At 47.4% G+C, this 13,376-nt stretch overlaps 1 protein-coding gene across 2 annotated transcripts; it reads right to left on the reverse strand.

Moving 5' to 3' along the window:
* Window positions 1-859: 859 nt before the first annotated feature.
* On the reverse strand, window positions 860-6,961 carry LOC135525344 (lens fiber membrane intrinsic protein-like). Of its 2 annotated transcripts, XM_064953048.1 has the most exons (6): window positions 6,523-6,961; window positions 6,026-6,139; window positions 4,060-4,282; window positions 3,487-3,627; window positions 2,873-3,007; window positions 860-1,132 (listed from the first exon to the last, which is right to left on the reverse strand). In XM_064953048.1, the coding sequence occupies exons 3-6, from the start codon at window positions 4,235-4,237 to the stop codon at window positions 1,062-1,064; spliced, it is 525 nt and encodes a 174-aa protein (XP_064809120.1). In that variant the 5' UTR covers window positions 4,238-4,282; window positions 6,026-6,139; window positions 6,523-6,961; the 3' UTR covers window positions 860-1,061. The 2 variants fall into 2 exon arrangements, with proteins under 2 accessions (XP_064809120.1, XP_064809119.1); XM_064953047.1 differs by having other exon boundaries at window positions 6,026-6,961.
* Window positions 6,962-13,376: the final 6,415 nt, after the last annotated feature.

Here is a 13,376-nt window from a genome sequence, read left to right on the forward strand (position 1 = left end):
CAATTGAGATGCTGTGACATGATCTCAAGAGAGCAGTTCACACCAGACACCAAGAATATTGCTGAACTGAAACAGTTTTGTAAAGAGGAATGGTCCAAAATTCCTCCTGACCATTGTGCAGGTCTGATCTGCAACTACAGAAAACGTTTGGTTGAGGTTATTGCTCCCAAAGGAGGGTCAACTAGTTATTAAATCCAAGGGTTCACATACTTTTCTCACCCTGCACTGTGAATGTTTACACAGGGTGTTCAATAAAAAGACATGAAAACGTATTGTTTGTGTTTTAGTTTAAGCAGACTGTTTGTATATTGTGACCTAGATGAAGATTAGATCAAATTTTATGACCAATTTATGCAGAAATCCAGGTATTTCCAAAGGGTTCACATACTTTTTCTTGCCACTGTACATGCAAAAGTTCCATTTAGAACGTTTGTCATTTAGCAAACACCCTTATCCAGAGCACCTCACAGGAGCAATTAGGGTTTAAGTGTATTGCTCAAGGGACAGATTTTTCATCGAGTCTGCTCGTGGATTCAAACCAGTGACCTTTCGGGCTACTGTCCGAACGCTCTGAACCGCTAGTCTACCTGCTGCCCAGTTACATGCATATGTTAATGTAGGGATATTTTCTGGCCTGCAAATGTAGCCTACAGTATTTTTAAGGCTCCTGTTGCGGTTTGGCCCTCTATCGCTCTTCTCTGTTGCCTTTACACAACTAAAGTGCCATCCAGAGGTGAGTAGGGATGGATTTGTGGAAGCACAACCCTAACCCTGCTTTAAATCACACCCCCGGGCTTAAGGGTGTGATTCAGTGACCTGGAAGGTGGTCAATTAGCATTTGTTTAAACAATTAGTACATAGCTTCATTGTCTTAACCAGAAAACAGATTAAAAGACTAAGCAGTGAACTAGAGACCAAGTCAAGCAGTCCTATTTATTCTGTTCAGCAGATTTTGCCAGACATGTTTCCACAGCTGCTGTCACATTGCTATCAGTGACAATAGTAAAGACGAGTGGTTGGTAGCTGTTTCTTTAGTGTGCAGGTAAACGATTACTTCCCATTTAGCTTTCTTGAACATTGGTAGGAGGTGGTTCGGCAATGTTCTTCTGATAGGCACAGAGGTGGAACCCACCTGAAAGATCGAGCAACAAGGAATTGGTCACTGCCTTACATTGACAATATGCCAAGACCCTGTACTTAGAGGGACTAAGCCTTCTGGCAAGTCTGAATTTGGATGGCCTGAAAAAGCTATTTGCAGCCCATGTGACATTGACACAATCTACAGCACCTGCACTATCTGTTGAAAGAGTGTGAGCATTGCTAATCGAAGATCGATTGCAGAGGATTCTAACCCCACTACAGACTTTACACAACATAGCAATATACACTGCTCAAAAAAATAAAGGGAACACTAAAATAACACATCCTAGATCTGAATGAAATATTCTTATTAAACTTTTCTTTACATAGTTGAATGTGCTGACAACAAAATAACACAAATGATCAATGGAAATCAAATTTATCAACCCATGGAGGTCTGGATTTGGAGTCAAAATTAAAGTGGAAAACCACACTACAGGCTGATCCAACTTTGATGTAATGTCCTTAAAACAAGTCAAAATGAGGCTCAGTAGTGTGTGTGGCCTCCACGTGCTTGTATGACCTCCCTACAACGCCTGGGCATGCTCCTGATGAGTTGGCGGATGGTCTCCTGAGGGATCTCCTCCCAGACCTGGACTAAAGCATCCGCCAACTCCTGGACAGTCTGTGGTGCAACGTGGCGTTGGTGGATGGAGCGAGACATGATGTCCCAGATGTGCTCAATTGGATTCAGGTCTGGGGAACGGGCGGGCCAGTCCATAGCATCAATACCTTCCTCTTGCAGGAACTGCTGACACACTCCAGCCACATGAGGTCTAGCATTGTCTTGCATTAGGAGGAACCCAGGGCCAACCGCAACAGCATATGGTCTCATAAAGGGTCTGAGGATCTCATCTCGGTACCTAATGGCTGTCAGGCTACCTCTGGCGAGCACATGGAGGGCTGTGCGGCCCCCCAAAGAAATGCCACCCCACACCATGACTGACCCACCGCCAAACCGGTTATGCTGGAGGATGTTGCAGGCAGCAGAACGTTCTCCACGGCATCTCCAGACTGTCACGTCTGTCACATGTGCTCAGTGTGAACCTGCTTTCATCTTTAAAGAGCACATGGGCGCTAGTGGCGAATTTGCCAATCTTGGTGTTCTCTGGCAAATGAAAAACGTCCTGCACGGGGTTGGGCTGTAAGCACAACCGCCACCTGTGGACGTCGGGCCCTCATACCACCCTCATGGAGTCTTTCTGACCGTTTGAGCAGACACATGCACATTTGTGGCCTGCTGGAGGTCATTTTGCAGGGCTCTGGCAGTGCTCCTCCTGCTCCTTCTTGCACAAAGGCGGAGGTAGCGGTCCTGCTGCACTACCTGAGCTACTTGTGTGGGTTGTAGACACAGTTTCATGCTACCACTAGAGTGAAAGCACCGCCAGCATTCAAAAGTGACCAAAACATCAGCCAGGAAGCATAGGAACTGAGAAGTGGTCTGTGGTCCCCACCTGCAGAACCACTCCTTCATTGGGGGAGGTCTTGCTAATTGCCTATAATTTCCACCTGTTGTCTATTCCATTTGCACAACAGCATGTGAAATTTATTGTCAATCAGTGTTGCTTCCTAAGTGGACAGTTTGATTTCACAGAAGTGTGATTGACTGGGAGTTACATTGTGTTGTTTAAGTGTTCCCTTTATTTATTTTTTGAGCAGTGTAGCTTGTGTACAATACATACTATCTAAAACACATTAAAGGCCTGATGGGTTTATTAGAGAAGGAGTTTACCAGCAGCGAAAGATAAGATGATGGCCACCCAAGCTACGATGTAGGACCAGGAGAAGCGCCAATCAAGGAAGCGCTTGCCAAAGAAGTTGACCGTCACGCCAGTGTAGATGGCCAGAGCTAACAGAGCTAGGAAACCTGAGGGATGAAACAGAGTGGTGGAGGAAGAGAAACACCTGTTGTGGCCAAAGCAGAAACACCTTTTGAAGAATGGTGATATTAAAGTCTATAAACAAATCTATTAAATAACGTACTAAAAATAATTATAGACTGCTCCACTATCCCATACTTCCTACTTTCATAGTCTCCTTTCCTCTCATCCACCCCATCTCTCCCTCTCATCCACCCCATCTCTCCCTCTCATCCACCCCATCTCTCCCTCTCATCCACCCCATCACTCCCTCTCATCCACCCCATCTCCCTCTCATCCACCCCATCTCTCCCTCTCATCCACCCCATCTCTCCCTCTCATCCACCCCATCTCTCCCTCTCATCCACCCCATCTCTCCCTCTCATCCACCCCATCTCTCCCAGAAGGAACTGGACAGGTCGAAGTAAAACCCCTGTAAGGTCTTACATGCTTTTAACTTTCCTGTCTTTTCAAATCGGGTGTTTACCTGACAGGAGCAGAGCGAAGCCCCCAGTCCGAACCCTCCTGCTCTTGGTGCCATTGCCGAAGGCACTCAGGCCCAGCAATACGCCAGCAAAGCAGCTCAGCACAGACAGCAGCATGAAGGCCCTTGTCGCATCCCAGAAGGCTGTGCAGAGAGGACACCGTCTTATAAGTATATTAACATTGGTAAGTAATCTCTTTCCTCTGTGTAGCTATAATTTCTTGATCTGTCAGTATGTAGGACCTACATGTGTATTGGAGTTGTGTGATTCATACATTTCTAAATAGTTGGCAGGTCTGTGTTTACCAAAAACTGGTAATCATGTTAATGTCAGCTGACATTCATAACACTGTCATGAAAGACAAATTGAGAGCGGATGCTAAAACACAGGTTAAAAGGTCGAAGTAAAGGTCAAAGCTGATCCTAAAACACAGGTTAAAGGTCGAGCGGATCCTAAAACACAGGTTAAAAGGTCGAAGTAAAGGTCAAAGCTGATCCTAAAACACAGGTTAAAGGTCGAAGCGGATCCTAAAACACAGGTTAAAAGGTAGATTGTACACTCTACTCGGTACTCACCCACAGTGATGGTGTGGGCGTGGCACTTGTGATTGATGCAAAACCTCCAGAGGCCCTGATTGGCCGACGCTCCCGAATAGCGGTACTGCATCCAGAAGTCGGTCGCCGTGGACACGATGAGGAGCACGAGGGCGGCCACCCCACAGAGTGTACCCCCTCCTGCTAAAGTGTACAGCATCAAGGAGAAGCCTGGGATAGCACAGTCCTCCTAAATGCACCACAACTATTTGATGTAGAAAAGTGAGAGGGGAAGACAGTTAATCACTACGTATCACTCTAACCATATGTTGTTATATCCTGTACATCACCAAGTATAGGAAAACATTTCAGTTACTTTTCAAAAAGTTAACCATGTGTTAAGTTTTGTACAGCCTGTTTTTAAAATAGATCAGAGGGAACCGTGCTTCATACTCATGACATACATTTGATAGAAGAGACTTGCCGTTGAATTAATAGATTTCCCCTCCTCTGAGAAAACCAGCCAGAAAGTTTTATAATCACATAGAGAAGCGACAGCTTGGGCCTTTTATAAAACAGGTTCAGAGACATTGAAATACATCAAACCATTGTCAAATGTTAAAACTTTTTTCAAACTCCCTTCAACAGTTGCAGTCTAACCCGAGCAAGTCTAAGTTCAAACTAAATGTAAAGGAGGAAGGTCCCTTTTAAAATGTGCATGACAGAATTATGGTGATACTAGGTTATTGTTTTTGGCTCTCAAGGTGATGGTGATGAACTTTCCACACAGCTCAGATCAGCACATTGTTCCCACTAGAACATCAGCCCTTTGCTTTACCCTCCCCATCTGCAGGGGTGGACACGTGCAGGGGAGGACACGTGCAGGGGAGGACACGTGCCGGGGTGGACACGTGCCGGGGAGGACACGTGCCGGGGTGGACACGTGCCGGGGAGGACACGTGCCGGGGAGGACACGTGCCGGGGAGGACACGTGCCGGGGAGGACACGTGCCGGGGTGGACACGTGCCGGGGAGGACACGTGCCGGGGTGGACACGTGCCGGGGAGGACACGTGCCGGGGAGGACACTGCAAAGGTGTGTGGGCATTGTAAACTGTTTCAGCCATGAGCTCAATTTGTTCAAATGCCTCCGTCCTTGGGTCTAATCTGGCATACTTACATAAGGGAACGCAGTGTAGTCTGATCTGTGATGAGGTTTAAAAGGAAGGACTGAAGGAAGGGTGCATTTTGTAAGTATTCAAGCAGGGCCTTTATTGGGAAGTCAACCTTAACGCTTTAGAGTGGACACATCTCCAGTTTTATGGCATGTGAAGGTTGTGTGAAGGTGGTGACACTACCATAATATAAGCACACTCTGCACTTCTAGTCATGCTAAGTGTTAAAGCAAAACAAACATTTCTAATCCATTCTAAAAATGTCATTTCATTTCAAAACCTTTTGAATGCACATTTCCATCTGATCAAGAGCAACCAAACACCAAAGCAAACACAGCTATAAAGGCATGTTAATGAGAATGCTGAACAAGCTGATTCAATCCATTGTTTCCAAGTAATTCCCCCCCCCCCCAACGCTTCACAACTAATCTTCTGATGCTAAGCAATAGATCTGTCAGCATGTTGCTCTGTGACCAGCATGATGGGGTGCCATACCGCGCTGGCCTAGTTATGCATCCACTCCACCATAGCTGCTGGGAAGGGCAATGTGAAGAAATATCCACGTCAGCCCAGTACAGTTCAGGGCAGCTCAACAGTAAGAAAAGGGTACATTATTCCATAGTTGCCATTTCAATTCCTGCAGCAGCCTCAATTCATCAGAAGACCAAAAGCTCTAAAACAAATGAAAATCGCCCACCCCCCCAAAATGTTTTTTTATTATTATTTATTTTCAATTCTTCATAAACTTGAATAACAGGAAAGGACCCCAAACTCCTAGGGTGTCTCCAAAGATATGGTTTGGTATAAAGTCAATTTAAAGTTTGCAGATAGATACCTGTTGGTTGCTGTCTGTGTCCAGGGTTGTTGGCTGTCTGTGTCCAGGGTTGTTGGCTGTCTGTGTGCGTCTATCCTTTTTATGGCCCTCCACCGATTGGCCCTTATTGTCTGCCTGTACAATAGAGGGAATGATCGAGTGCAACATGTGAACGATGGTAATCCCTCTCTCGTTTACCAGCTCTCTATTGCACACCATTACCCCCGGGCCCTGTGCCTCCCCTCTCTTCCTCTAACCTGTACGCTTGCTCATTCTCCCCATGTCTCTAACCTTTCCCTCATGTCCTCCCCCCTCTCACCTGTATTCTCTATATGTCTTTAACCTTTCCCTCATGGCCTCCCCCCTCTCACCTGTATTCTCTATATGTCTTTAACCTTCCCTCATGGCCTCCCCCCTCTCACCTGTATTCTCTATATGTCTTTAACCTTCCCTCATGGCCTCCCCCCTCTCACCTGTATTCTCTATATGTCTTTAACCTTCCCTCATGTCCTCCTTACCTCTTCTTCACTGTCCTCTTTGTATCTTTCCTTTCAGAAAGTGGCTGATCAGCCCTGGCAGGCAGCGCTCTACATCATGGGACTTTGTGGCGAGGACCACGACCCCCCGAGGTCAACCATACCCGGCCTGGGTTCACTATGTTTATTACTGCAGTAGTGGGTACCATCCAGGGTCAGAGTGGTGGTGGGTACCATCAAGGGTCTGGTCCAGGGTTCTCCAGGACTTAGTCCAGGGTCCTCTAGGGTCTGGTCCAGGGTTCTCCAGGACTTAGTCCAGGGTCCTCTAGGGTCTGGTCCAGGGTTCTCCAGGACTTAGTCCAGGGTCCTCTAGGGTCTGGTCCAGGGTTCTCCAGGACTTAGTCCAGGGTTCTCTAGGGTCTGGTCCAGGGTTCTCCAGGACTTAGTCCAGGGTCCTCTAGGGTCTGGTCCAGGGTTCTCCAGGACTAGTCCAGGGTCTAGGGTCTGGTCCATGTTCAGGGTCCCTAGGGTCTGGTATTAACACCACTCTCCAGAGGGTGTCTCAGGACTTAGGGGGTCTGGTCCAGGGGGGTCTATGTCCAGTGTTAAAAAGAAAACTTTCCAAGGGTTTCCACACATTTATAAAACACACTTGTACACGTGTGAAATAGAACAAATATAAGTACCCACCACAGCATCTGTTTCAGCTAAATATGGTTCAGAGACCATAATAGTGAATATGTGAATCTGGTGTGTTATAACAGAGCTGGATTGAAAGCCTGCACAGCCAGCAGCTCTTCCGGACTGGAGTGAAACAACCCGTCAGTAGTAACCCTCTGGTTACTGTCTGCTGTCAAGTATAGGTCTTGGAGGTCCCTGGAGTAGTCACTGTCTGTTGTCAAGTATAGGTCTTGGAGGGCCCTGGAGTAGTCACTGTCTGTTGCCTGTTATAGGTCTTGGAGGTCCCTGGAGTAGTCACTGTCTGATGTCAAGTGTAGGTCTTGGAGGGCCCTGGAGTAGTCACTGTCTGTTGTCAAGTATAGGTCTTGGAGGGCCCTGGAGTAGTCACTGTCTGTTGCCTGTTATAGGTCTTGGAGGGCCCTGGAGTAGTCACTGTCTGTTGCCTGTTATAGGTCTTGGAGGGCCCTGGAGTAGTCACTGTCTGTTGTCAAGTATAGGTCTTGGAGGGCCCTGGAGTAGTCACTGTCTGTTGTCAAGTATAGGTCTTGGAGGGCCCTGGAGTAGTCACTGTCTGTTGTCTGTTATAGGTCTTGGAGGGCCCTGGAGTAGTCACTGTCTGTTGTCAAGTGTAGGTCTTGGAGGGCCCTGGAGTAGTCACTGTCTGTTGCCTGTTATAGGTCTTGGAGGGCCCTGGAGTAGTCACTGTCTGTTGTCAAGTATAGGTCTTGGAGGGCCCTGGAGTAGTCACTGTCTGTTGCCTGTTATAGGTCTTGGAGGGCCCTGGAGTAGTCACTGTCTGTTGTCAAGTATAGGTCTTGGAGGGCCCTGGAGTAGTCACTGTCTGTTGCCTGTTATAGGTCTTGGAGGGCCCTGGAGTAGTCACTGTCTGTTGTCAAGTATAGGTCTTGGAGGGCCCTGGAGTAGTCACTGTCTGTTGCCTGTTATAGGTCTTGGAGGGCCCTGGAGTAGTCACTGTCTGTTGTCAAGTATAGGTCTTGGAGGGCCCTGGAGTAGTCACTGTCTGTTGCCTGTTATAGGTCTTGGAGGGCCCTGGAGTAGTCACTGTCTGTTGTCAAGTATAGGTCTTGGAGGGCCCTGGAGTAGTCACTGTCTGTTGCCTGTTATAGGTCTTGGAGGGCCCTGGAGTAGTCACTGTCTGTTGCCTGTTATAGGTCTTGGAGGGCCCTGGAGTAGTCACTGTCTGTTGTCTAGTATAGGTCTTGGAGGGCCCTGGAGTAGTCACTGTCTGTTGCCTGTTATAGGTCTTGGAGGGCCCTGGAGTAGTCACTGTCTGTTGTCAAGTATAGGTCTTGGAGGGCCCTGGAGTAGTCACTGTCTGTTGCCTGTTATAGGTCTTGGAGGGCCCTGGAGTAGTCACTGTCTGTTGTCAAGTATAGGTCTTGGAGGGCCCTGGAGTAGTCACTGTCTGTTGCCTGTTATAGGTCTTGGAGGGCCCTGGAGTAGTCACTGTCTGTTGTCAAGTATAGGTCTTGGAGGGCCCTGGAGTAGTCACTGTCTGTTGCCTGTTATAGGTCTTGGAGGGCCCTGGAGTAGTCACTGTCTGTTGTCAAGTGTAGGTCTTGGAGGGCCCTGGAGTAGTCACTGCCTGATGTCAAGTGTAGGTCTTGGAGGGCCCTGGAGTAGTCACTGTCTGTTGCCTGTTATAGGTCTTGGAGGGCCCTGGAGTAGTCACTGTCTGTTGTCAAGTGTAGGTCTTGGAGGGCCCTGGAGTAGTCACTGTCTGTTGTCAAGTGTAGATCTTGGAGGGCCCCAACAGACAATGCAGAGATCATCCATGTTCAGATACAAGTTGGGTCATTGTGAGTTCAGTTGGAACAAGGTCCTGACACCTTACATGGTCCAGTAGTAATAGGATGCAGCAGAGCAGTTCAGAGTACTGCAGATGGAAATGTAATGGACACGTTTCTCTATCATGTGGAGTAGAAGGTTGTGTACACCTTGCATTTCTATCTGCAGTGTCCAGAGATACAACCTCTCTCATCATCACCCAGTGCCTGGGCTTACCTCCGCTGTACCCGCACCCCACCATACCCCTGTCTGCGCATTATGCCCTGAATATATTCTACCATGCCCAGAAACCTGCTCCTCTTATTCTCTGTCCCCAATGCTCTAGGCGACCAGTTTTGATAGCCTTTAGCCGCACCCTCATACTACTCCTTCTCTGTTCCGCGGGTGATGTGGAGGTAAACCCAGGCCCTGCATGTCCCCAGGCACCCTCATTTGTTGACTTCTGTGATCGAAAAAGCCTTGGTTTCATGCATGTCAACATCAGAAGCCTCCTCCCTAAATTTGTTTTACTCACTGCTTTAGCACACTCTGCTAACCCTGATGTCCTTGCCGTGTCTGAGTCCTGGCTCAGGAAGGCCACCAAAAATTCTGAGATTTCCATACCCAACTATAACATCTTCCGTCAAGATAGAACTGCCAAAGGGGGAGGAGTTGCAGTCTACTGCAGAGATAGCCTGTAAAGTAATGTCATACTTTCCAGGTCCATACCCAAACAGTTCGAACTTCTAATTTTGAAAATTACTCTCTCCAGAAATAAGTCTCTCACTGTTGCCGCCTGCTACCGACCCCCCTCAGCTCCCAGCTGTGCCCTGGACACCATTTGTGAATTGATCGCCCCCCACCTAGCTTCAAAGTTTGTTCTGTTAGGTGACCTAAACTGGGATATGCTTAACACCCCGGCAGTCCTACAATCTGAGCTAGATGCCCTCAATCTCACACAAATCATCAAGGAACCCACCAGGTACAACCCTAACTCTATAAACAAGGGCACCCTCATAGACGTCATCCTGACCAACTGGCCCTCCAAATACACCTCCGCTGTCTTCAACCAGGATCTCAGCGATCATTGCCTGTATCCGCTACGGAGCCGCAGTCAAACGACCACCCGTCATTTACATTTACATTTACATTTAAGTCATTTAGCAGACGCTCTTATCCAGAGCGACTTACAAATTGGTGAATTCACCTTCTGACATCACTGTCAAACGCTCCCTAAAACACTTCTGTGAGCAGGCCTTTCTAATCGACCTGGCCCGGGTATCCTGGAAGGACATTGACCTCATCCCGTCAGTTGAGGATGCCTGGTCATTCGTTAAAAGTAACTTCCTCACCATTTTAGATAAGCATGCTCCGTTCAAAAAATGCAGAACTAAGAACTGATACAGCCCTTGGTTCACTCCAGACCTGACTGCCCTCGACCAGCACAAAAACATCCTGTGGCGGACTGCAATATCATCGAATAGTCCCCGCGATATGCAACTGTTCAGGGAAGTCAGGAACCAATACACGCAGTCAGTCAGGAAAGCTAAGGCCAGCTTCTTCAGGCAGAAGTTTGCATCCTGTAGCTCCAACTCCAAAAAGTTCTGGGACACTGTGAAGTCCATGGAGAACAAGAGCACCTCCTCCCAGCTGCCCACTGCACTGAGGCTAGGTAACACGGTCACCACCGATAAATCCATGATTATCGAAAACTTCAACAAGCATTTCTCAACGGCTGGCCATGCCTTCCGCCTGGCTACTCCAACCTCGGCCAACAGCTCCGCCCCCCCCCCGCAGCTCCTCGCCCAAGCCTCTCCAGGTTCTCCTTTACCCAAATCCAGATAGCAGATGTTCTGAAAGAGCTGCAAAACCTGGACCCGTACAAATCAGCTGGGCTTGACAATCTGGACCCTCTATTTCTGAAACTATCCGCCGCCATTGTCGCAACCCCTATCACCAGCCTGTTCAACCTCTCTTTCATATCGTCTGAGATCCCCAAGGATTGGAAAGCTGCCGCAGTCATCCTCCTCTTCAAAGGGGGAGATACCCTGGACCCAAACTGTTACAGAACTATATCCATCCTGCCCTGCCTATCTAAGGTCTTCGAAAGCCAAGTCAACAAACAGGTCACTGACCATCTCGAATCACACCGTTCCTTCTCCGCTGTGCAATCTGGTTTCCGAGCCGGTCACGGGTGCACCTCAGCCACACTCAAGGTACTAAACGATATCATAACCGCCATCGATAAAAGACAGTACTGTGCAGCCGTCTTCATCGACCTTGCCAAGGCTTTCGACTCTGTCAATCACCATATTCTTATCGGCAGACTCAGTAGCCTCGGTTTTTCGGATGACTGCCTTGCCTGGTTCACCAATTACTTTGCAGACAGAGTTCAGTGTGTCAAATCGGAGGGCATGCTGTCCGGTCCTCTGAAAGTCTATGGGGGTGCCACAGGGTTCAATTCTCGGGCCGACTCTTTTCTCTGTATATATCAATGATGTTGCTCTTGCTGCGGGCGATTCCCTGATCCACCTCTACGCAGACGACACCATTCTATATACTTCCGGCCCGTCCATGGACACTGTGCTATCTAACCTCCAAACGAGCTTCAATGCCATACAACACTCCTTCCGTGGCCTCCAACTGCTCTTAAACGCTAGTAAAACCAAATGCATGCTTTTCAACCGATCGCTGCCTGCACCCGCATGCCCGACGAGCATCACCACCCTGGATGGTTCCGACCTTGAATATGTGGACATCTATAAGTACCTAGGTGTCTGGCTAGACTGTAAACTCTCCTTCCAGACTCATATCAAACATCTCCAATCGAAAATCAAATCAAGAGTCGGCTTTCTATTCCGCAACAAAGCCTCCTTCACTCACGCCGCCAAACTTACCCTAGTAAAACTGACTATCCTACCGATCCTCGACTTCAGCGATGTCATCTACCAAATTGCTTCCAACACTCTACACAGCAAACTGGATGCAGTTTACCACAGTGCCATCTGTTCTGTCACTAAAGCACCTTATACCACCCACCACTGCGACTTGTATGCTCTAGTCGGCTGGCCCTCGCTACATATTCATCGCCAGACCCACTGGCTCCAGGTCATCTACAAGTCCATGCTAGGTAAAGCTCCGCCTTATCTCAGTTCACTGGTCACGATGGCAACACCCATCCGTAGCACGCGCTCCAGCAGGTGTATCTCACTGATCATCCCTAAAGCCAACACCTCATTTGGCCGCCTTTCGTTCCAGTACTCTGCTGCCTGTGACTGGAACGAATTGCAAAAATCCCTGAAGTTGGAGACTTTTATCTCCCTCACCAACTTCAAACATCTGCTATCTGAGCAGCTAACCGATCGCTGCAGCTGTACATAGTCTACTGGTAAATAGCCCACCCATTTTCACCTACCTCATCCCCATACTGTTTTTATTTATTTACTTTTCTGCTCTTTTGCACACCAATATCTCTACCTGTACATGACCATCTGATCATTTATCACTCCAGTGTTAATTAATCTGCAATATTGTAATTATTCGCCTACCTCGTCATGCCTTTTGCACACAATGTATATAGACTCCCCTTTTTTTTCTACTGTGTTATTGACTTGTTAATTGTTTACTCCATGTGTAACTCTGTGTTGTCTGTTCACACTGCTATGCTTTATCTTGGCCAGGTCGCAGTTGCAAATGAGAACTTGTTCTCAACTAGCCTACCTGGTTAAATAAAGGTGAAATAAAATTTAAAAAAATAAAAACGTTGTGCCAAACTGAATAAGGCCTGGGATTCAATCCAATCACGGGTTATAAGCCATTTCTGATTGCGTCGCCATATGCAGTGTTTCCCGTAAATGTCATCTCTGCGAACACAGGAACATTACCTTAATACCAGGTGCTAACATGCCCTCATTTTTAGACCGGTGTAGATACAAAATAACTGATTGTGAAGGATATTGTTAGAGGATTGTTGGAGTTAGGTAAGAAAAAAAAAACAGGTATTTGAACTAGAAAAATATGTTTTTACAAACTAAAACCACAATGGAACTGAGCTTTTTTAAATTTTTATAATAAAAATAAAAAAGTTTACTCCAAAAACAGCTTGATACTTTGTCTTAATTAACAATAATCAAAACAAACCATACAGGCAATTCTACAAAGAATATAAAAATATTCATTTTCACCAACATCAGTGTTCAAATAGAGCTGATCTTTTCCAAAATCACACATCAACAGAACAGAAACATAGAACAGGTGTGTGCATAGGGAACTGGGTGTGTGCATTGGGAACTGGGTGTGTGCATAGGGAACTGGGTGTGTGCATAGGGAACTGGGTGTGTGCATAGGGAACTGGGTGTGTGCATAGGGAACTGGGTGTGTGCATAGGGAACTGGGTGTGTGGGAACTGGTGCATAGGGAACTGTGCA

The sequence above is a fragment of the Oncorhynchus masou genome, chromosome 31 (genome assembly GCF_036934945.1).
Source record: "Oncorhynchus masou masou isolate Uvic2021 chromosome 31, UVic_Omas_1.1, whole genome shotgun sequence".
NCBI classification, from domain to species: Eukaryota; Metazoa; Chordata; class Actinopteri; order Salmoniformes; family Salmonidae; genus Oncorhynchus; species Oncorhynchus masou.